The sequence below is a fragment of the Mirounga angustirostris genome, unplaced genomic scaffold (genome assembly GCF_029215605.1).
Source record: "Mirounga angustirostris isolate CCGP_5_RB_7025 unplaced genomic scaffold, mMirAng1.0.hap1 SCAF_7, whole genome shotgun sequence".
NCBI lineage: Eukaryota > Metazoa > Chordata > Mammalia > Carnivora > Phocidae > Mirounga > Mirounga angustirostris.
Genome location: NW_026991715.1, coordinates 70,047,842 through 70,071,286, shown reverse-complemented (window position 1 = coordinate 70,071,286; position 23,445 = coordinate 70,047,842). Strand labels below are relative to the sequence as shown.

Genomic DNA, 23,445 nt, shown 5'->3' with positions numbered 1-23,445 from the left:
GTTATTAAACTTAGGCAATGGGAAGATAATATGACTATCAGGAGATTGGGGAATAGTTGTAAAATGAACCTCTGAGCTAGAGATAAACTCATCTGACGGTGACAGGCTGAGGCAGGGGATGCATGCGGAACTGCAGTGTATTCAGGGACAGGCTGAAAGGGTTACTTTGAAGAAAAAAAAGGGTGTCATGTCACTACTGATATTTCAAGCTACAAGAAAATGTTTCTGTGGACACTGATTACAATCAATGCCTCTAATGTTTAATATAGATGGTGGTTTACTTGGCTAATGACATCTTTCTGCTAAAGAAGTCACTTTTTTTTATCGGTATTTTATCATTTTGTCTTCCACAGTTTCATATCACTTTAATTTCTGAAGCTAAAAAATGGCTGTAAACCATTTTAATCTTTTTTTCAATTCTCAAATTCTATTTACTTGGTATTTTTATGCTACATAGTTTCAAAAGGTTGAAAACTAGTTAATCAGGTTATATGGAAGGCAAAATTAGAAAACTAGGGATTAAAATATTAAATGATAAGAGTAAATGTTAAAGGTTGTCTGAGATGGACTGTAGATTAGCTGATTACCTTAACACCCAAGCAGTGAATTTCCTAGCAACTAGGCAAATCAAAGGAAACCTAGAAATTTACCTAGAAGGAAACCTTCTACCTTTCCTTTTTCAAATCAAAGGAAACCTAGAAATTTACCTAGAAGGAAAACCTTGTTTTCTCAGAATTAAACTTCTGTAGGAATTGCTTTTTTTTTTTTTTTTTTTAAAGGGTAGCACAGAGGGCAAAATCTCCAAGTCCTAGTTAGTCAATAACACAGATGTTATCTCACACTTAATGGGCTAATAACTAAATTTCACTTCATTAAAATAGTCCATGACCAGCTCAAATTTTAACACATCTAATATAAGTTCAAATTCATTCCCACTGCCAGTTTTCCTTTTCCCAGGTAGCTGGGAAGATGGCACACATTCAGACTGAGTGAGCCTACCAAAAACGGCCAGCCACCTTTCAAAATAAGAAGAGGGTCCTGCTTGGAGAAGTTGGAAGGAGACGCTCTATGATACTACAAAAACATTAGTCTGGGCTTCAAGATGCCCAAGGAGGCCACTGAGGGCATCTCTATCTACAAGAAATGCCCCTTCACTAGTAATGTCTCCATCTGAGGGTGGATTCCGTCTGGTGTGGTGACCAAGAGGAAGATGCAGAGGACCACCATCATCCACTGAGAACTACCTCCACTACATCCAAAAGTACAACTGCCTTGAGAAACGCCACAAGAACATGTCTGTGCACCTGTCCCCCTGCTTCAGGGATGTCCAGATGAGTGACATTGTCACAGTGGGCGAGTGCTGGCCCCTGAGCAAGACTGTGAGCTTCAGTGTGCTCAAAGCCATGAAGGCCGCTGGCCCCAACAAGCAATTCCAGAAGTTCTGAGATTAGTTAGACATCTGCGCACACTACTGAAGAAAATAGTTATTTTCCCAGTTAAAAAAAAAAAAATCATTCCAATTGCCAGAAACGGAATCATTTTCTGAGAAATTTAAGATTTGAAGCGTACACAAATTCACAGTATTTTTTCCACGTGGAATGATATATATTCTACCTAAGTCACTCAGTGAAATATTTTGGTTAGAAAAAGCTTTAAAAGCATGACATTCATATAACAGATGCAAAATCATTTTCATGCACAAGAAAAATTCTTTTAAGACTTATATAAATGCAAATATTATTCTAGTTGAGGGTTTTGTGTCATCTGTCAGAGCAGAGGGGTTCCTTTGGCTACTCAATTTGTGGGTATTTCAGCATGCTTCAGGTATTTCCCACCCTTGTTAATCAAGTCTGCTCCCACTAAATCAGGGAATGAGACAGCCTCAATATGGTTAATTCTTGATCTTCAATAAAAACATGGTGCACGGTAACAACTGACTATCTTTGACTCATATTATTCCCCACTTGAAAACTCCATCTCATTCCCCCACAGAAGACAATATGGCCTTCAGAGATACCAAGGAAAGAAATTTCTCACTCAGTCTCAGGTATAGAGATAGAGGGAAGGGAAAGTAAATTCCATCACACCAGCTGACCTTTGACCTCCGTTTCCTTACCTAATTATTACAAGCCATACCATGTTCAATTCTCTAACTACCCAGAGTGAATTCTCACAATAAAAACAACATACTTTCAACTTTCAGGAAAAACTGATATTTTAGAACGCTGCATAATTAACAGTTAGTCTTTGTCATAATTTCCCTACTATGCCCTGTCCCACTCTCACATAAATCTGAAAAAGAGCAAGTTCAGTATTAATCCCTATACAACATATTCTCTCTCTCTCTCTCTATTTCATTTTGCCTAATTTTCTTTTTTAACTTTACCTTCCCAGGAGTTCCACCTTTGTAATTACTAGAGAAAATTCCTCTGGGCCTTCAGGAAGACCATCATCAAATATTTCAATGTGCACACTTTTCGCCATCTCCCCTGCTTCAAAGAGGAGCTCCCCCGCCGCAGGGATAAAATCCAAGCCTGCCTCTGCTGTCCCACTCACGGTCTCATACCAGAGTCTCACAGGGCCAAATGATCCACCTGAACGGATGACTGTGATGTCCACCTATGTAAGAAGCAGTTTTTATCTGATTTGGATGTTTAATCTACCAGCTCATACTTAATTTTTATGGTTTCTAACTAAAGATTCTATGTTTAGCAGGGTTATGTTTATGTAGAAATCTATAAAATTTTATAAAGTATATGTTAAAATAATGGTATTAGTAGCAAATTAATCAATTTGTGAAAACTCTGGAATATGAACAAGGAAATTGAAACACTTTTTAAAGATCACTCACAATATATCCTGCTACATGAAGTCTTAATATTTAAATTAAAGCTTCACCCAGCTTTACAAATAAAGATCACTCACAAAATAAAAACCAAAAATGATATTTAGGATTTTAAGCATTTTACACTGTACCCTTTGGGCTTCTTCCGACACTCGAAGTTGCTCCTGTGAAAAGGAAAATTGGCCGTAGGGAAAGTCACTGGCCACCAGGGTGATGTTAGCAGTGCTGCTGGGTCCACTCAGGGCACCCCCCTCACTGAACCCAGTAAGCTGAAACTCATAGGAGCTCTTCTCCTCAGGAATGTCATCATTCAAAGCCTAGAGAAGGACAAACAGAGCCATCAACAGTAGGATCTATACCATTTAAAGAAAAATATCTATCATGTCCACCACAACAACAAACTCAGGGGTACCAACCACCTCCGACAACCCCCCCATACTCCCCCCACACATGCAAGGGGCATAATGGAAGCCAGTCATATTGATACCTGTATTATTACAACTGCTGCAGACTGTCCATCTTGCATCGTCAGTTTTCCTGATATTTCAGCAAATTCTCCCACAGAAGGAGGGAATATCCTCCAGGACACCATGACCTCCCCCCAGATTGCTGGGCCACGAATGAGGCTACAATACACAAATGTATAATCAGTACATTTTTGTTGAAGTAATCTTTCCTAAATATTTTCTGTGTCTTTCATCAACAGTTTTCATTTTTTTTCAAGAACATTATACATTATATAGCCTTATCGATCAACTATAAACCAAAAAAAAGTTTTATGACTCCAGAATAGTAACACTCAAAGTCCTGACCATATGTAAATTTAATTGACAACAGTAGTAAAACCTACATGTTAAAAGGGGAAGGTTTAAAGGGATTTAAAAGAAAGTATTTATAGACTTTTCATTTAATACACAAGGTGCAAAATATGAATAGCCTAACAGAGTTCTCTAAAAAACAGCACTTCATACATGCAACACTAAAGGAAAACTACCAAAAAGAAAATATTAACTCAAATTCAGATACTTCACTGGCAGTTGTCCCACTCCTCATGAGAAAATTTGTATTAAACAAAATTGCCTATGATCATACAACGCAGTTATACAGTAGTCCCTAAGTTTAGAACACTTAGAATCATAAAATGTTTGATCCAGAGGATTTTCAAAGGAATGATTCTGTAGCTATGACACAAGCTTACAGAGATGAAGCAACTCTCTTATTTTACATAGTTAGTGACAGAACGGAGCCAAAAGCATCAGCTCTCCTGGCGTTAACTCAAGGTGTTTTTCTCGTCATGGGTTGTGCAAATCATCCAAGAAGCAGTCACGATCTAACGTCAAGAGAGGTCAAGACACAACTGTGTGACCAACATGTTTTTGTTGAAGGAACTTTTCCAAAATATTCTTCATGATTTAACTTCAAGACAGGTCAGGATATGGCTTCAATTGTTGCCAAAAGTTTTTTCTACTTTTCACAGGATGTTACTAATACATAAAATGACAATGCTTGCAAAATATGTATGTAATGAGAACTATGCACTTACGGCATAAAATGCTAATGATTTAAATAAAACTTCAAAATCTCCACCTAAGCAAAAAAAAATCACGAAGCCCTTACCTGATGATAGCAGTACCATTATACTTTCCTGAGGGTTCTCCAATGAGGACATGCCTAGATGATGGAGCTATCCCAACTTCTCCTGATGTTCCCTTAGCTCCCCGAATGATTACTGATGCGCTACCTAAGTTGAAGTTGATATATAACATGTATGTAGCAAACACATGTATTCACTTAATATATGTGTGACAAAATTCTCATCACTTCACGTATTCTAATCTTATGTGTTAATTGCCATGACAATCATATAAATTAGGTACTAACATTATCTTCATTTTACCAATGAAATTATTTAAGCATACTAAGGCACCCAAGACATTGAGGCAAATAACTTGCCCAAGATCATATTTTAATGAAAGGGGTCAGGAGAAAGTGGGTACTAATTCCACTATTGCTCCCATGATAAGTGAGTACTCTTCTACCATTTGCATTAATTCACTTCTGCAATAACAATTCTGCATGCAGTTCACTGCAAATGGCTATGTGGCAAAAGCAAGAATTCCAGGGTACTTTTTAATTTTCTGACTCCACTATTACTTATAAGCATTTATAAAAATGTGCCAAATATTAATAGAAAGAAAAACCATACTAAGTAATGTTGAGTATTCATATTATAATTTAGCAGTAACTTAAAGAAAATTGTTTCCAGAAGCTCATATTAGGGTTTCATGAAACAAGGGATTGAAATTACCATACTCTCACTTTCTTTGGCAATGGATTAATAAAACCAAGAGTGGTTTGTCATGTCTAAGTATGTCACAGTTTGAAATATATTATGAATTTTTTATATTAATATATGATTCACCCTGAACCACTGGTATATTCCTATTCTTATGTCTAGTTAGTCTGTATGTCATCAATCCTGACATTTAATGGGGTGTTGATAACTGAGTTAATGTAAGATGTATGGAAGAATATGGTACAATCATATGATTCCCTCACAGGTTTGTTGTAAAGTACTCTATATAAAAATGCAAAAAAATAACTACCTTAGGTATGTACAGTGATATTCTCTACAATTTTGACAATCTTTTTGGCCATGGAATTCTGCTTTTTTGGCCACAGATTCTCACATAGGATGGAGTCCTTGATGGTGAAGAAGGGCATGTAACAGTCACTAAGCTATCATATCAAAGCTGCCGGGCCATTTTTTATGGTTATTATTATGTGTACCACAATGCAACCACTTTAGAAACATTAGTCCTTTCTCTCCAGATCTAAGAGACAAATTTTCATATGGAACATAGGCAAATGAGAATTACAATGCCTATTTCTGAAATGTCAAAACACTGAAGTAATCACTTTCAGATGAAAATAGACATAGTAGGCTGAGACGTAATATGCTAGGTTTTAAAATAATATCTTATTGGGGTGCCTGGGTGGCTCAGTCGTTAAGCGTCTGCCATCAGCTCAGGTCATGATCCTAGGATCCTGGGATCGAGCCCCTCATCAGGCTCCTTGCTCAGCAGGGCGCCTGCTTCTCCCTCTCCCTCTGCCTGTCGCTCTGCCTACTTGTCAAGCACTCTCTCTCTGTTAAATACATAAATAAACAAATAATCTTAAAAAAATAAAAAATAAATAAAATAAAATAATATTTTATTGTAAAAGTAATATGTGACCATTATAAATATGTGTAGAAAATATAGGTAATTAAAACCCACTATCAACATTTCAAGTAAATAATTCCACACACATTTATAACATGCACATGACAAAAATGGGATAACTTTGAACACATTATAAAGTCTGCTTTAACACAATAGTTACCCATATAATTGTTTTTAAGTTTTAATGTAATTAAGGCTTTTTCTGCTATATCCTTTTGAATACTTACATGGTATTCTGTCATATTTAACAGGTCTCCTATTGATAGACCATTTAGGAAGCTTCCATGTTTTATTTTATAAACATAACTACAATACACATCTTTTTAAAAAATCACACAGCTAAGTTTTATGAAATCTTTGACATATGACTTTACCAATATCAGGTATCAGAATTTTAGTTTTAAAAATTCTTTGGCGGGGCGCCTGGGTGGCTCAGTTGGTTAAGCGACTGCCTTTGGCTCAGGTCATGATCCTGGAGTCCCGGGATCGAGTCCCGCATCGGGCTCCCTGCTCGGCGGGGAGTCTGCTTCTCCCTCTGACCCTCCTCCCTCTCCTGCTTTCTGTCTCTCATTCTCTCTGTCTCAAATAAATAAATAAAATCTTAAAAAAAAAAAATTCTTTGGCTACAGTACACAGGTGTGAAATGACATCTTTATGTTTTAGCAGACATTTTAGGAATTATAAAACCTAACTTTGTAACTATCGATTATTTGGTTATATTTTTCTGAGTATCTACTTTTTAAGTTCCAAAAATGTGAATTTCTCTTACCTTTCATTGGAGATATTTCTACCTCATCAATTGATATTAACTGAATGGTGAAATGCCTGTCCTCCTCCAACACGGTATCATGAAGTGTGTGCAATACAATAGTCTTCTGAGACTCTGTCTACATCAAATGAGAGGAATAATAAATTTTCCAGATTGAACCAAATTTTGGGTGTTCTCATTAGTGGAATAATGTTTATGTCCATAAGCATTTTTAAAGTGTGTCCTTTTTATACCTTAGAATTACAAGCTGCTTCTAGAGCAAATTACTATATAAAAATTAGTTCTGACCATAAATCCCATTTAAGTTTTTAATAGGAAAGAAGGGGGGAAATTAACATAACCTCTAAATTGTCTGATATTTGACCAGACCTAGTGATCAAATACATGCAAGTGTTACAGGGTAGGTGGAAATGGGATGACACCCAGATGTCCAGCTTGGCTGACTGGTTTTGTCCTCAATCAGGAGAGGAAATGTTGAGAGAAGAATAGTTCTCATGGTGAGATGGAGGTAATGTTTGAATTAAATTTGATTTCAGACATCTAGGTGTGTGTGTGTGTATGTGTGAGATTGTCCTCAAAATTGCATATGATTTAAAAAAAATTCCAGATACATATGAATTCATAAGCAATACTATGGGGGAAAAAAACAAACACAAGTTCGAGTAAAACTATAGGAGTCCAGATGCTGACTATACCTCCTCAAAAAGAAGCGTCCCATTCAAGGGCCTGAGATCATCTTTAGCTGTCTCATCTATGGTCCACTGAAGTTGAACAGCTCCTTTTCCTCCTGGGGACCGGACAACTGTCAATGTCACATATGAATCAGGGTCATCAGACAAAAGAGATTCATCAACCATTACCTAAAAGAAAGACAATCCAGTTAAGTGGAAAAGAAAGGAGCAGGAAAAACAATCTTATTACTATTTACAATGACCAACTTTTCAGTTTAGAACTCTGTTCATGGTACAGTCATGTGACAGAAAAAAATGTTTCACCAAACCCTCTTTCCTTTTTGTCCTCGACACTCTGCTACTTGGCATTTCCTGGGCTCTCTTGCAATTAGGTAGAGCATGTGACTGAATTCTGGCCAACAGAGCATATGGGAAACAAAGTATGCTCCTCACAGTCTGGCCATCAACTTCCAACAAAACATTTCACATTCCTTTTTTCCCATTTGCTGGGTGACTAATGAGGACTCCAGGACCTAGAGAAGGACAGAACTGGAAAAGGAAAGAGTCTGGTACCTGAGACACCAGTTGGAGAAGAGGAACCAGGAACACAGATGTAGGACTCTTGCATGAAGAAGAAATAAACTCTTATTATGTTAAGGAAGCAGGATTTAGGGGTTCTTTGTTAATGGTAGTCAGGCTTACCACATAATAGAGACCACAAGCGCCCTCCTAATTATCTGCACTTGGCCAATAAATCCAAATTTAAAAGAGGTTCTATTAACCTGACATAAACAGAGAAGGAAATTCAGTATGTTGATTTACCTGTACCATTTATTTTTTACACATGATCCTTATTAAGAGACTTGGTTCAACTGAATTGCATATACTGACTCTGAAGCAAAGTCCAAACTGAGCCTATAATATCTGCCTGTTATGCAAATATAAAAATATAACACAATGCTTTCCATTTTTAAGACAGACCGACAGACACTTAAATGTCTAATACAAAGTTGCTGGGTTTTTTCATAAGATTTTGTACTGGTGCCTAGGGCAGAGATTAGAGCCAACTAATATTTATTGAGCTTCTATTATATGTCAGTTCTGGCATAATCTCTATCTCAGTTAAGCCTCACAGAAACTCTAAGAAATCTGGGGGCTAGATCTATGCACATTATTTGGAGAAGAGGAGCCTCCTCTGTGCTTCCGATGTCCTGACTTCACATCCAGTAGTATTCATACCACTCCTCAGAGAAGAAAAATAGTAAATAAGAAGCAAACTAAGTGAGAAAGGAAAAACCCACTATAAACTTGCAATCCGTAGATAAGTCCTTTTTGCTTCCATAGATAACATTTGAGTTGAGGTGTCACAAGCAGATTTCTTGAGCCTCTGCTATGGCCAGTACTTTGGTAGACTTACCATATTGCCCAGGGAGCAGCTTATTCGTTTGACAGATTTACACTAACAACCTTCCCTCGATATTCTTCAGTTCTAAATCTAACATTTCATCAGATAATGCTAACAAAATATTCACTGTATGCACAATACTGTGTTCTCAGATACATGTTAAAAGACAAATTCTGTGTTATCAAGAGCCTTTGGCTGTAAGAAACATAGAATATAAAAGAAGGAGCCATAATGGGCTGGGCAACAAGCTGCTCCTGATACTACAATGATTAAAAGTAGCGACAGACACCTACTGAGTGTACAGCTCAGTTATAAGTGCTTTACGTATAGCAACTCATTTCCTCGTCACAAGGCTTATGAGAAATAACACAAGGATTGGGTGGCCTCATCCTTACTTTGGCATTGCAAGACAAATTGGAAATTTGAAGTTATTACAAGAAGATATCAGTTCCTAGACCAAGAGTGCACTAAAGTTGATGACAGCAGTTCAGATAAAATGAGTAAACAAAAATTATTTATGAATAGAAATGTAACTCTTCATTTTCCCTGACAGCAAAGGAAGCTTGTAAACATACAGTCTAATGCCTGAGTCCAAAAGCGTGATCAAGTTAAAAGTAACAATATTAGTTTAAGGTTTTCCCACTGAAAATTTAACTGAAACCCTGAACCTTTTATCTAACCTCAGAAGCTAATAGAGACACATTATAAAAATTAAATTACATATTTATATGGATTAAAATACTTCTTTTCATATATGCAAAGAAAAAAGCACTGTTGGAAATACAACAAAATATTAATGATGTCCATATCTCAGGTTAACAATATCATGGATACTTTTTACTCTTCTTTATATTAATAGTTTTATGTTTCCCAGACTTTCCATTTTGCTGAACAAACATTCACAGCCACTCTCTTGTGAATCTACCACTCCTTACAAACACCTCTGCTTATTCCTTCCCCAAGAAAGTCTCACTAGGCTATAGCGGAAGTGTGTCCTGTCCCTCTTATGGTTCCCATTCTCTTAGGAAACTGAAATTTCAATAATCAAGTCACTAGGCAATTATTAGTGCTTATTTTAATTCTGGAGCATCTGGGAAGCCTAGCCCTAATGGGCAAGCTGTAGGTCTAGCCTGGTATCCACAGAAAATGATCTATGATGAATTACTGATTCCCTGTAAGTGATCAAATACAGAGAATGGTGACCTACAGAGCCAGAAAAGTTGTGTATATTAGAATTATCTACATATATTTATGATTATTTCATCTTGGAATTTCCTTTGAAAGATAAAGTCTTAAAAATTACGATATAAGATCATGTATAATTATGATATAGTTTTAACAATTAATTTTATATTTAAGATGTAAGGGTCATTTAGTACAAACCACCAAATCTGGCTGCATAAATGATTTGTTAAGCTTTTTTTCTTCCTCTGCAGTTGAAGTGATAATAATTGGCTTCTCTCTTGCAAGTCTTGGAAGGAGACAGCCAGTGGGAAGTAAGAGGGAAGAAAGAAGAAATACAAACACTTGTGCTGGGGTGACTGTGGTGTTTTGTTCAATATAAGTCAAGAAAGTACCAGAAGGGTGGGCAAAATAAATTCTGCCCCCCTCGCCCCCAGCTAAATGTATCCTAGCATGTAACACTTAGATCCATGACAGAATCTTGCCTTGTGACCAGGATAGGGGTCTGGCAGCAAGGCAGGCTGAGAACAGAACGTATGGACAAAAAGCAGATCTTGGTCTATGTTACCCAATAAAAAATAATTTGTTCCCCCTTGTAAATACCTGATGTAAGAGTACTCATTATTGTCAAACACAGATGAGAGGACCGCACTTAATTCAATAGCCAGCTCTAAGTACTCTTGAGCAGAGAATCGTAAGTGAGGGGTAATAGTTTTTTTAAAAAATGAAAGGCATCTTTCTTCTAACAATTACAAAAAAAAATTTAGCCTAGGGGAAGGCACCCTCCTCCCCATATATATAACTTACAGTCTTTTCTTCAAATCCAAATACTCCAAATGGAGAATCATTTTGTGGAATAATAACAGTTAGCACAACATCATCACCAAGCCTGCCACCTCCAGCCACCCTGATTAAGGAAATATTGAATGTCTCCATGAGTTCAAGTTCAGCATCATCAATTATGGTAATTTCTATCATTGCAGTAGCCTACAAAAGAAAGAAGGAAGAAAGAAGGAAAAAGGGGAGAGAGAGAAGAAGAAGGGAAGGAGGGAGGGTAAGAGGCAAGGAGGATATAATGTAATAGCAATTTTCGATCATATATAAATAAACTTTTAGCTGACAGAACATAGTACAAAAAAGTATTTTTTGTCCTATTATGTTTAAAATACTATTTTAAAGTTATATATATATTATAAAGTATTTCAAAGTCAGAAATTTATAGTCTATTATTTTCAAGATAAAGGAAATTACATATGTAATAAAATATACTGTTATTTATGTATACAAAAACCAGCAAAGCCTGATTCTTGAACAAAAATATTTAAAATGCCATACAGGCTGTAATAAGCATTGCACAAACATAAACCAAAGAAATTATCATTGTTTTTGGCAGTTAGAATAAATCGCTTTGGTTTCAAATATCACTCTTATAATGTAAAAGAAAGGTAGGAAGAAAACCCAAATCTGCTGTTCTTTCATGTTTATGATCAGAACGTCATTCATTTGTCTGGTCCATATTAAACATTTTTATAACTTATAAATAAGTAAAACTTGGTCCAGCTTGTGATTTCACTATTGGTCATAAAAATATTCCAGTTGTGGGTCGCCTGGTGGCTCAGTCGCTTGAGCTCTGCTTTCAGGTCAGGTCATGATTGCAGTGTACTGGGATCAAGCTCCACATCAGGCTCCCTGCTCATTGTGGAGTCAGCTTGTCTCGCTCTTTCTCTGCCCCTCTCCTGCTTGTGCTCGCATCTCTCTCTCTATTAAATAAATAAATCTTTAAAAAAATATTCCAGTTGTATCTCCAAACTTAAAATCTTTTCTACATCTTGGAGGGAAATTCCAGTATTTTGACAAAGATGTTTACCAGAAAATGAAGTTTTTCTACCTAAATCTACCTAAAACCTTTAATAAAAGAGCAAAGTGAGAAATCTGGATTTACACTCAAGGGCAGAAACCTGAACAAAATCAAATGTTGAAATGGAAGCTTATTAAAATGTCTGCACCTCAACTCTGTACTGTAAAAAACAGAATACCTACCCTAGAGAATGTTAACTTTAAGAATGATGATGATCTTAAGACACTGTTAAATAACAGGACTTCAACCTCATACACAAAATAAAATGCTGGTAATATAAGTAAAGGTGGAAGGCTATTTCAATGAAAAAATCAATGTATTTATTTCTACTTTGAGTGTAAAAATCTATATTTCGCCTCTTAGTAAGAAATGTTTTAAAGTTCTAAATTTGTTAAAAACTCATGATTTCAAATATTAACAACAAAGACCATTTTGTGTAGGAAAGTCTAGATCTATATGTTTATTTTTCAGCAGCAACTAATAAGTTGATGCGTACTGTACAAATTTGTCTCGGCAAAATCAGACTTTGTGTGAGTGGATACTGCTATTTGAGGCTATTAACATTTTCATCGTTGTTCACACACTTTTTCCATTTATTGATTTAAAATTTTATGAAAAGGTTTATACTTACATATTACAAAATGCTCAATTTGTAAAACATAACTCTTAGAGAATACTTTAGCCCAAATCTAAAACAACATTTTTCAATTTTTCTAGCTTTAATTATTTTGTCTCTTTTCTATCATTTTAAAAAGTCTTGTTTTTATTATAACAAAAAATTGGGGTTATTAAAAGTAATAAATGTGCATACCTGTAGTGCAAAACCAAGTAAATAAATATCTATACTGATAAGAAATAAATAGATAGGGACGCCTGGGTGGCTCAGTCAGTTAAGCATCTGCCTTTGGCTCAGGTTATGATCCCAGGGCCCTGGGATGGAGTCCAGCATCGGGCTCCTTGCTCAGTGGGGAGTCTGCTTCTCCCTCTGCCTGCCGCTTCCCCTGCTTGTGCTCTCCTCTCTCTCCCACTCTCTCACAAATAAATAAATAAAATCTTTTATAGAAAAAAGAAATAAATAGAATGTATTAACCTAAAATTCATAAGGAATAGTGAAGTTCACCAGGCACTTTTTAAAATACATTCTTAGGCACTTCTAAGTCATTTATTATCCTCATTTAACTTCTGCTTAAAATAGAATCAGGTGGGGGACTTCAGAAAAGGGTAAGACTCTTGCCTCTTCATGTTCTCTTTCTATGTCTGTTAATAAATTATAACATGTTAACTCATAATAATTCTGTTTGGCTTGATATACAAAGTATAATACATTTAGCAGTCACTAATGCACATTCATTTGGTGGATATCTATAAAATGTTTGAAGTACAACCAAAAATTGCTAATATGTTCGTGATTAGCATACTTGTTTATCTGCAAATTCAAGAATCCCATGAGATGGCTTAAAGTCTTCTAGGCCAGCAGTGTCCACTGTTGCTTTCCAATAAACATTGACAGCCCCAAAGCTTCCAGCCAGCCGGACTACAGGAACCTGAAGAACATTCAGGGGCGGAGGCACCTCATAGGCAGTAATAACTCCACCAATATCCTTTAGGTAAAGAATATAAGTTAAAATACCAGACAAAATTCTTATATGTCATCACTTTCTAAATTTATTATTTCTTCTTCTATTTCACCCTTTAAAGTAGAAATCAATAATCGGATATAAATATACATAATAGGTATTCAGAATTCTTACATTTTTTTAAAGTTTTTAAACTTATTTATTCATTTAAGCAATCTCTACACCCAACATGGGGCTTGAACTCACGACCTTGAGATCAAGAGTTGCATGCTCTTCTGACTGAGCCAGCCAGGCACTTCTAGAACTCTTAGGCTTAAATTTAATGAAAATAAACTTGCTTAATCCTTTGGTCTAACACAAAGAGAACTAAGAATTAGCCTATAAGACAAATTTTAAGATAGGTATTTAATAAATATCTAGAAGCAAAGCCAATTATTTTGCAGAAAATATATGACATTGGCCAAATCAGCAGGTAGAAGCTTCTGTATTACTATAAATATATTAAAGTTTATCTTACTCTGGTAACATGAAACTTAAAAATTCCTCTGGGATCATCATTTTCTTCAATCATTATCTCAACTATTTCTATCCCAGGCCTCCGCACACTTGGCTGTCCTGCAGAGAAGTCAGAATTCACCAGGTACACATCAGTGATGTTGACAATAAATCCTTCCTCCAACTCGGGAGCATTATCCTGGGGTGGGGGAGAACAGGAGAGAGATTATGTTCTATTTTTAAAAATACACTGAATTTGCATTGAAAACCTGATACTTCTCAGTGAGAAATAAATGAAGGCCACAGGAATGGGTAGCTCTTTCACACATACAGAAAAGATTCCTTTTTATATTTTAATACATTCCCACTGACAACTTCAGAATCTTAGGAGATATTCAATCTTCTTAGTGAGTTTTTAACTGAAGCCTAATACTCATTAGCAAGTAAAATAATTTTTAAAAACCCATCACACAATTTTGACCATATCCTATCCAATATGTTTTATGTATATAATAGTGCCCCCCAAATTTAGAAGAAATGGTAAATGCTACATACATCTTAAAAATGAAAGCTCTAGACTTATAAATCTAGGCATTATCCAATATTTTAATTAACTTTTTAAAAACTGTTACTTTATTTCTTGATAGGTAACAAAAAATTTCAAAAGTAAAAAGAATACATAGTGAAGAGGAAAAGAAACTTCTATTTTGTCACGTCCCTTATAGTCTTTCCCGAATGTCCTTTCCGGAAGCCACTATTATCTACTATCACTAATACTGCTATTAGTAACGCTAATGTTACTATGCAACATTATTTTAATAACATATATTTGTTTTTAATATTGTTATATACTATTGTAATAGTATTGTAGTTACAATACTATTGTAATATACACAATATTTAGTTATTATGTAATATTATAAATAACACTATTAACTATTCTCAGTTTCTTGTGAATCATTACAGATACACACTTTTCTCTTTATATACATGAGAGAGCACTAAAACCAGATCTAAACCCTCTGAAGAACAATCTTGGGTTTGAGTAATTGTATCATGACGTGAAAATACTGCCCTATCAAACCAACAATAAAAATAATCAGATTAATTTGGGCATTTTATTCATTCGCTCATTAGTTTAAAACTAACCAACCAAGAAAATAGTGGATCCAGACATATAACTAAATTCCATTTCAATGCTTCAAAGGTCATTCAAACAATATTCCAGTTAGAGTACTCACAATTTTACACTGAAAAGCAATCTTTTCAAAGATTTTTATCTTTAAGAGCATCACATTTTTCTTTTTTTTAAATCACATTTTTATCTTTAAGAGCATTTCCTTTATTTTACATCATATTCATTGCAGCCTAAACTTACCGGCAAAATGGCAACTTTGATGTAAGTTTCTCTTACGTTTTCTTTCATTATTATTATTGTTTCTTGTAGCACATAATCTTCATTCTCAGTAGCTTGATTATCGACGTGCAATAAGAAATTGGGTTTAGCTATCAAATGAATGGCAATGGCCCCAAACAGTCCTTTATTTCGAACAATCGGTAACTGAAGAATGGTGATGTTCTCTGTGAGAAAGACATGCCTCAAGTAAACAAGATTTCTATTTGTAGTCGATACCACCACTTCAGGTGGAATATTCTGCACTATCCTGAGATATACTCCCCCAAGGAGTATTTTGTGCTTTTGTCCCCCTTGTCCCCAAAGTTGTGCTGACAATCATCGTACATTATATCCCAGTTCTAAATCCTCACTTCAGGTTCTCTAATGCACCCTCCTACATTGCACATGAGCTTTAACAAAAATTGCTGAAAATCTTAAGAAAGTACTTATGTGCAGATTGACAGCTAATTATAAATGCTAAGAAGATTTCAAAAATGAAAAATTATGGGGCGCCTGGGTAGCTCAGTTGGTTAAGCGTCTGACTCTGGGTTTCAGCACAGGTCATTATCTCAGGGTTGTGGGATCAAGCCCTGCATCCGGCTCTGCGCTCACTACCAGGCTTGTCCCTCTGCCCCGCCCCCTCTCTCTCAAATAAATAAATACATAAAATCTTTAAAAAAATGAAAAATCAAATACACAAAGTCATCACTTAATAACTTAATCATTAGAAGAAGAAGAATTTTGTTCTTATAGTGAGGTATCTGTCACAAGGATCAAAGTATTTCACAGCATCAATTTTTTTATTTCATTTTTTAGATTTTTAAAATTAATTTGCTATATAAATGGACAAAAAATGCTCGTCAGTCTTCCCCACTGGTCTGTGAGGTTCTAATAACCTAAGACTGTGTCTTTGGTTCCAGAACACACAGCACAATTTGTGGCACTTACTAGGTGCTTCAAAATGTTTGTTGAATTAATAAATGAACGTATTTTAAGTCTACTGCTTCTGTTCCCATATATACAGACATATAAAGGCCCAGGTGCATAATTATATGTCATTTCCTCCATCAACTATTTACATGAAAGGTCTTTGAAAGATGTCCATGTTTCTGTCTGAAACTTTTAGAGGCTTCACATTGCATATTCTAAATAAATACATATATGTTGAAATATATTTGTTCAAATAAGTCAACTGGTCTTTATTTACAAAAGTCTATTGATCCTACAGCTGATATGAATAGTTATTTAGGCAAAGATCTCAGCACTAAGCTTAAAGGAAATAGGGACTAATTACTTACACTTCACAGAAAAATTATTCTAATTACAGCTTTGGGTTTAACAGTTAATACCCTGAGTACCAAATGTATCTCATTGTGTTGCTTATTGTTCCCTATAACTACATAAAGGAATCTGAGAAGGGAAGAGAACATAAAAATGATGAAGAGAAAGTAAAATAAAAACCTGTCACCTTTACTGTAATGACTTACTAAAATATTAATATTTCTATTATGACAGTAACACCTCAAAAGAGTACAAGCATTTCTTATAGCACTATTGCTGAGGATGTACATGATCATAAAATTTAATAAACAAAAAGTAAAACGGATTGAGTATGATCTGTCAAACTAAAAAAATATATAAATATATAAAAGGGATTTATATTCCTAGTAAACATTACAATTAAATTACCCAATAAAACTTATTAGAACTTAAAAAATATTAAGAACATTTACCTTTAGGCTCTACTACTCTAACGAAGAGAAACTCAGAGTGCCAACCCACCAAGCCATGAGGTGAGTCATTGGGCAGAGTCGTTATCACAGATTTGTTTCTTTTCTCATCAATGGTAGCACCTTTTGATGGGTCCTCTACCCCTTCTGTGGTAATCCGAATAAGTGTTATGCTCACAATCTCTGATAGCTCTGGTACATCATCAGCAAGAACAGTCAGAGTGATTGTAGACAGTGCCTGGCCTTCAGAAAATGAAATCTAAAATTTTAAAGAAAGAAGATTTTATTTATTTTGTAATTGTCACTGTGCAGTAAGAATATCAAAACATTAAATTTTCTTTCAATACTGACCACAACTTAAGTAACAAGAGGAATTTAAGCAACACAATATAATTCTACAAATCAATTAACTGTTTCTCATGTTAAAAACTGGAAGATTGTTAGGAAAAAAGAAAAAAAGTAAACCATTACAGAAACTTAACCTGATAAAGCATGTAACCAAATTGTCATATCCTGAAGCCTACGGTCTATTAAAATATAGAGTATATAGTCTCACTGGGAGTCTAAGTCCTGGATACCATACTTTTAAAAATCTATAAAGATAAAAGAAGGTGGCATACTAGTTTAAACATTTTTCTCTACAAAAATTTTGCCAGGGGCTCCTGGGTGGCTCAGTCGTTAAGCGTCTGCCTTCGGCTCAGGTCATGATCCCAGGGTCCTGGGATCCAGCCCCGCATCGGGCTCCCTCCTCAGCGGGAAGCCTGCTTCTCCCTCTCCCACTCCCCCTGCTTGTGTTCCTACTCTCGCTATGTCTCTCTCTGTCAAATAAATAAATAAAAAATCTTAAAAAAAAAAAATTTTTGCCAGGATTGTTATTTCCTTTGGTTAAACGCTGAATAGATGTGAAATTTAAGAATGAATCAATCAAAATAGGGTAGAGAGAGAAAGATAAAAAAGAGACACAAATCAAAGCATCTCTCTCCTCCTGTTGTGCCTCTATTGTCTAGAGTAAAATCCACATTTGCTAAAAGGCATCTGAAAGTCTTTCTGATAGGGCTTCTGCCTGCTCCTTGAATGTCACTTCCAATTGCTCTCTGCCTTATACCCTATTCTCTAGCAACATGACTACAAACTACAATCAAACTAGCATTCCAGGCCCATTTTGTTGACACTCATCTCCACCTAAAGAAGGCACTTGAGGATATAAACTTAAGAGCTTTATTAATAAAATCAGGGGTCAGAAAATCTTTTTCATCAAGTTTTACTGAAATACATCCCAGTTCATTTGATTATATACTGTCCAACACCTTATTGTGCTACAAAGGCAAAGTTCAGTATCTAGGAAAGAGCCATAAGAGTGCATAAGTCTAAAATATTCACTATCTGGCTATTTACAGAAAAAGTTTACTGACTCTTGAATAAAATAATTAAATCTTCCAAATATAGTCTACACTTAAGATACTATTATGCATTTAAATAGAAATCATTTTAATCATGTTTATATAAGAATATTAATTGGGAAAATATAATTCAGAACATACAGAACCTGATAGATACAACTTACATAGTTGAATATATAGTTTTGGTAACTTGTGTAAAGTAAATATTCAATGCAATAAAATTTGCCATAACACTTTTAAGATACCAAAGCTCTAATCTCCTTTCAAATGATACAGAAACCTAGAAATGGTGGACCAAAACATTCATCTGTCTTTTTTTGAGATAATTTCATGAGAGGTCTTTTAAAGGAACTCTTCAGAGAAGCATTTGGGGAAAATACATGGATAAATCTATAAAACCTGAGACAAGTCTAGAAGACCACCCATCTTCCAATTAGGAACTAAAGGTTCTTTAAACTCTCTCTTTGTGAGTCATTTACTTCTCTGACCCAATCTGATTCCACTCTTCAACCTGTGTCCCAATTTTATACTATCTTCCAATAGTAGATAAAATGATCCTCTGCCCAGATCCCTTCTTGGGACTGATGCACCCATCCCCCAGCTGGTAGGAATAACAGCTTTTTTCTTTCTCACTGGGAACTGCCTTCAGCGGCAGTAAACTTTCACTCAAGGTTATGCCCCACTCAGAAGGTGGTATGAGGTCCAGGATGGCTAAAATGGGGATGCAAAATCTCAGCCTCCTTGCTCCAACTGGAAACAACTCCAAAGGACTAGCTCAGTTCCAGAACTTCCTCACAGACTCAATCCCAGGCATAACTACCCAGGGATCAATGTCCCCCTCTGCACATTCCTACCTTCCTTGTTCCCTTATAGGTGTGTCTCCCCAGGAATCCACCCACAACTCTCAATCTCAGAGTCTGTCTACAGGAAACTCAACCTACATCACTCAACAATTCTGATCTGCTTTTTCATATGTATGACTATCCTACATAGATTTGTTCCCTACTTACTGCTTCCATTTTAGCCAAATCTTGAAATCACATTTCCATCTCCAGTTTGATTGGTTTTATCTTTCTGACAACGTAATGCATTCATAATTTGGCCAACTGATATACTGAACCTAAAAAGGGATTTTTTTTTCAGATAATTTTGGAACTATAGGAAAAAAGAACAATAATCACAACATTAAAACTAACCTTAAATTGTTTCCCTCTCTATGGTGATTAGTAGGAATCCAGTGCTGACATGGTCAAATTCAAACACTTCATCCATAAGGCAGGGTTTGGTCCCATGCATCAATAGTAACCATAATTTAAAAGTAACTCTCCTATAATTTTCTAAATTACATACCACTCCTGAGGTAGGAAATATATCACTAATACTTCCGTCAGCTTTCCACACTATGGTTATACGACCATATGTTCCTTTTAAGCGCTCAACATTCAAGGTTACAAGGCTATCTTGTTCCATTTCTTCCACTTGCTTATATAATGAATTCTGAAAAACACACAGGAAGTCACAAGGGATTAGCTGAAATTACCTAAGTAGACTTTTATTCATGCTGTTGTGCATGTGCAAACTTCACAGTACTAAGCAACATGATACAACTTGATACAACATGAAAACAACACGATATGAGTGAAAAACATAGTTTAAAAACCAGCAATATATGATGACCACGATTTTAATTTGAAAACACACATGTTTGAATAACTAGTTTTTTTTTAAAGATTTTATTCACTTATTTGACACACAGAGAGAGAGAGAGAGAGAGAGAGAGACAGAGAGTGCAAGCAGGGGGAGTAGCAGACGGGGAGGGAAAAGCAGGCCTCTCCACTGAGCAGGGAGCCCGATGCGGGGCTCAATCCCAGGACCCTGGGATCATGACCTGAGCCAAAGGCAGACGCTTAACTGACTGACCCACCCAGGCACCCCATGTTTGAATAACTAAAAGACTAAGTTAAAGTAAATTAAAATGTTAATCATTATAGGATTATTTTTACTTTGTCTTCTTGTTTCTGTAAATTTCAAATTTCTTCAATGAACATCTTATTTCCACATTCAGAAAGCATACACTTTTTGGAAAGCATTACACATAGTATGTCAAGTTTGTAGAAATGAAAGGACATAGAGTCAGGAGATGGGGGAAGTCTTCTTCCCCGGCATAACTTCTGGCAATCCCTCTAGGTCTTGTTTCCTACTTGTAAAATAAGTTTTTGATCTACATGGCCTCTAGAGTCCCACTCAAATGTAAAGACATGATGAGAATGAGGGCACTCTTTCTGATCACTTATAAATGTCTCCTATCCTTAAATTCATATCCTCTGAAATGTTCTGCAGGCTGTGCGGTTTCCATGATGGTGTTTCATCCTTAGCTCCTGGTCCTTACGACTATTTTTCTTGCCAAAAATATCCCCTGCCCCTCTTTTCACCTAGACTCCGTGGCCTCTTTCCTCTGTTCCAGACTGATTTCCACCTCCGCGTGACTGAACTCCTCCTCTAACAGTTGCAGCATCTCTTGAGAGCCGCTGAATGAAATTTTGCTCAAAATTAATACTCCAAAGAATTCCTTCTTACAAGACCCCTAGTTTATCCATAAGCAATAACGACAGACTATGGAGTATAAAGATTTTAAAAAATCTTCCCAGTAATAGTTTTCTTTTTCTTGTCTTTTTACTGTGGTAATCTGAAAAGAAATTCCTCCATGAATTTCTTACAGCTTCTAAAAGCTTCTATTTAGAATGCGAATTTGAGTAGATAGCCTATCCTATGGCAGTGTTTTACATTGCATTTTAACATAGTGTTACAAATGTCACATAGTAATAAAATCTTGCTCAAAGCATTCAAATATTCCTACAGAAAATATCTTGATTTAAAAATATGCATATGGGGCACCTGACTGGCTCAGTCAGTAGAGCATATGACTCAACCTTGGGGATTGTAAATTCACACCCCACACTGGGTATAGAGACTTCTTAAAAATAAAAACTTTAAGGAAATAAAATAAAATATTCATATAATTTGTTCACAAACAACAATGCCTTTTCAAAGAAAAGCCTCTCTGGCTCTATGTCCTCTATTGATAAGGGTTATTAAAATAAGAATTTAATACAGCCAGAAAATTGTCAAGAAACTCTCTTTATATGGGCACCTGGGTGGCTCAGTTGTTAAGCGTCTGCCTTTGGCTCAGGTCATGATCCCGGGGTCCTGGGATCGAGCCCTGCATTGGGCTCCCAGCTCAGCGGGAAGCCTGCTTCCCACTCCCCCTGCTTGTGTTCCCTCTCTCTCCATGTGTTTCTCTGTCAAATAAATAAAATCTTAAAAAAAAAAAAAAATTCTCTTTATCTACTAAATCTTATCTTAGAACAAGGATGTCCAAACACAAGAGGCCTGTATGGAGGAATTCTACTGAATGGACTGAAAGAACCCAGGATACTATCTATTGGGAAGGATTAAACCACAGTACTTTAATGTCTCTAGAGTAATCTTAGACCAAGCTTCAGAAGGAGAAATCTATCATAGAATGTGCTCCCCATCTGCAGCAAGGCTTGTGAGAGGATGAGACCATGCAGCAGGGCACGTTGGTTCTTGTCCCAGGCATCCCAGCTCTGCCCTATGTATTTGTACAACACCAAGAAAGCTCTGTGAGTGTTCTGTTCCCCCCCCACCACCAAGAATAATGAGAGGGTCACACTAAGCACCTCCTGTGTGCCAGGCACTTTTCTGGAATAAAGCTGTGAACAAAGCAGTACCTCAGCTCTCACAGCCTTGCATTCTGGTAAAAGAAACTGACAATAGACAAGGCCATTATAAGTTTCATAAAGAAGAACAAGGCAGGATAAAAAGGTACAGAATGGTGGTGGGGAGCTACAATTTTCAGTCAGAGGAGGCCTTTCTGGTAAGTTGTCATTTGAAGAAAGTGAGGCAACAAGTCATGTCAGTACGTGCTGGGGACAGAGACGGTCTTCCTTCTTCCTAATCTTCCCCACTATAGCTCATGCCTTAGAGCTGCACCTACATGGTAGCCACTGGCCACACGTGGCTACTGAGCACCTGAAACGTGACTGGTCTCTAAGTATAAAATGCACACTGCAGTTTGAAGACAAAGTATGAAAGAAAGGATATAAAAAAGGATACAAAATATTTCATCAATCATTTTTATGTTGGTTCATATATTGGATTAAACAAAATAAAATATTAAAAATAATTTCACTTCTTTCTATTTTTTTTATGTGGCTAAAAAACTTAGTTATATACGTGGCTCACATTATAACTCTACTGGGCAGAGCTGTTTCAGAGGAAGCTGACCTGCCTTTATCTCCAGAGACGGGCCAGACTGGATAACAGGGTGATCCTACAACACTTGCAAGCAATTGGCTCAGGACATTAGCACATCCAAAACTCCTCATCTCATCCCTCAAACCTGCTCCTTTTACAGTCATCCATATCTCGTGAAAGGCAAGTGCCTGCTTCCTGTCGCTCTGTGGTTTATTGCTGAATTCCCACACTAGTTTCCTCTCTATTTCTGTCCTCGCCCACTTACTATCTAGTCTATTCTATGGCCAGAATGGTTTTTTTCAAACGTGGGTCAGATCAAGTTGCTCTTCCACTCCAACCCTTTCCCTCGGGGACGAACTTCATGATGGTACTCAGGGGCTCGTGCAGCCGTGAATTCACATAGTAGCCTCCCTGCTAGCCTTGGAAGGCCTGCTCTAAAGTTGGCCCTCACCTGATGTCTGGGACGTTGGGTTCCGGGAGGATTCCCACCATTCCTGGAACTCACACTGGCTCCCTGTGCCTGAACTGTGCACACAATGTGGTTTATACTGAACACCTATTTTCATTCTGGCAGTCTGGAATTTTGGCATTTGTCGGGCTGAGAGTGCCTGCATC

General features: G+C 36.4%; 1 protein-coding gene and 1 pseudogene across 1 annotated transcript in view; one reads left to right on the top strand and one right to left on the bottom strand.

The window, feature by feature from the left end:
- The window catches only part of ADGRV1 (adhesion G protein-coupled receptor V1), a 515,575-nt gene that overhangs the window by 340,142 nt on the left and 151,988 nt on the right, over positions 1 to 23,445 (bottom strand). Inside the window, exons 53-64 of the mRNA XM_064596364.1 lie at positions 19,903 to 20,049; positions 17,156 to 17,411; positions 15,405 to 15,607; positions 14,049 to 14,225; positions 13,373 to 13,555; positions 10,904 to 11,083; positions 7,534 to 7,698; positions 6,839 to 6,956; positions 4,463 to 4,586; positions 3,333 to 3,471; positions 2,977 to 3,162; positions 2,387 to 2,619 (exon numbers count right to left, since the gene is read on the bottom strand). Coding sequence (XP_064452434.1) covers positions 2,387 to 2,619; positions 2,977 to 3,162; positions 3,333 to 3,471; positions 4,463 to 4,586; positions 6,839 to 6,956; positions 7,534 to 7,698; positions 10,904 to 11,083; positions 13,373 to 13,555; positions 14,049 to 14,225; positions 15,405 to 15,607; positions 17,156 to 17,411; positions 19,903 to 20,049 — 2,111 coding nt within the window. The remainder of the gene's footprint in view (positions 1 to 2,386; positions 2,620 to 2,976; positions 3,163 to 3,332; positions 3,472 to 4,462; positions 4,587 to 6,838; positions 6,957 to 7,533; positions 7,699 to 10,903; positions 11,084 to 13,372; positions 13,556 to 14,048; positions 14,226 to 15,404; positions 15,608 to 17,155; positions 17,412 to 19,902; positions 20,050 to 23,445) is intronic.
- LOC123859965 (small ribosomal subunit protein uS17-like) lies at positions 958 to 1,445 on the top strand (annotated as a pseudogene).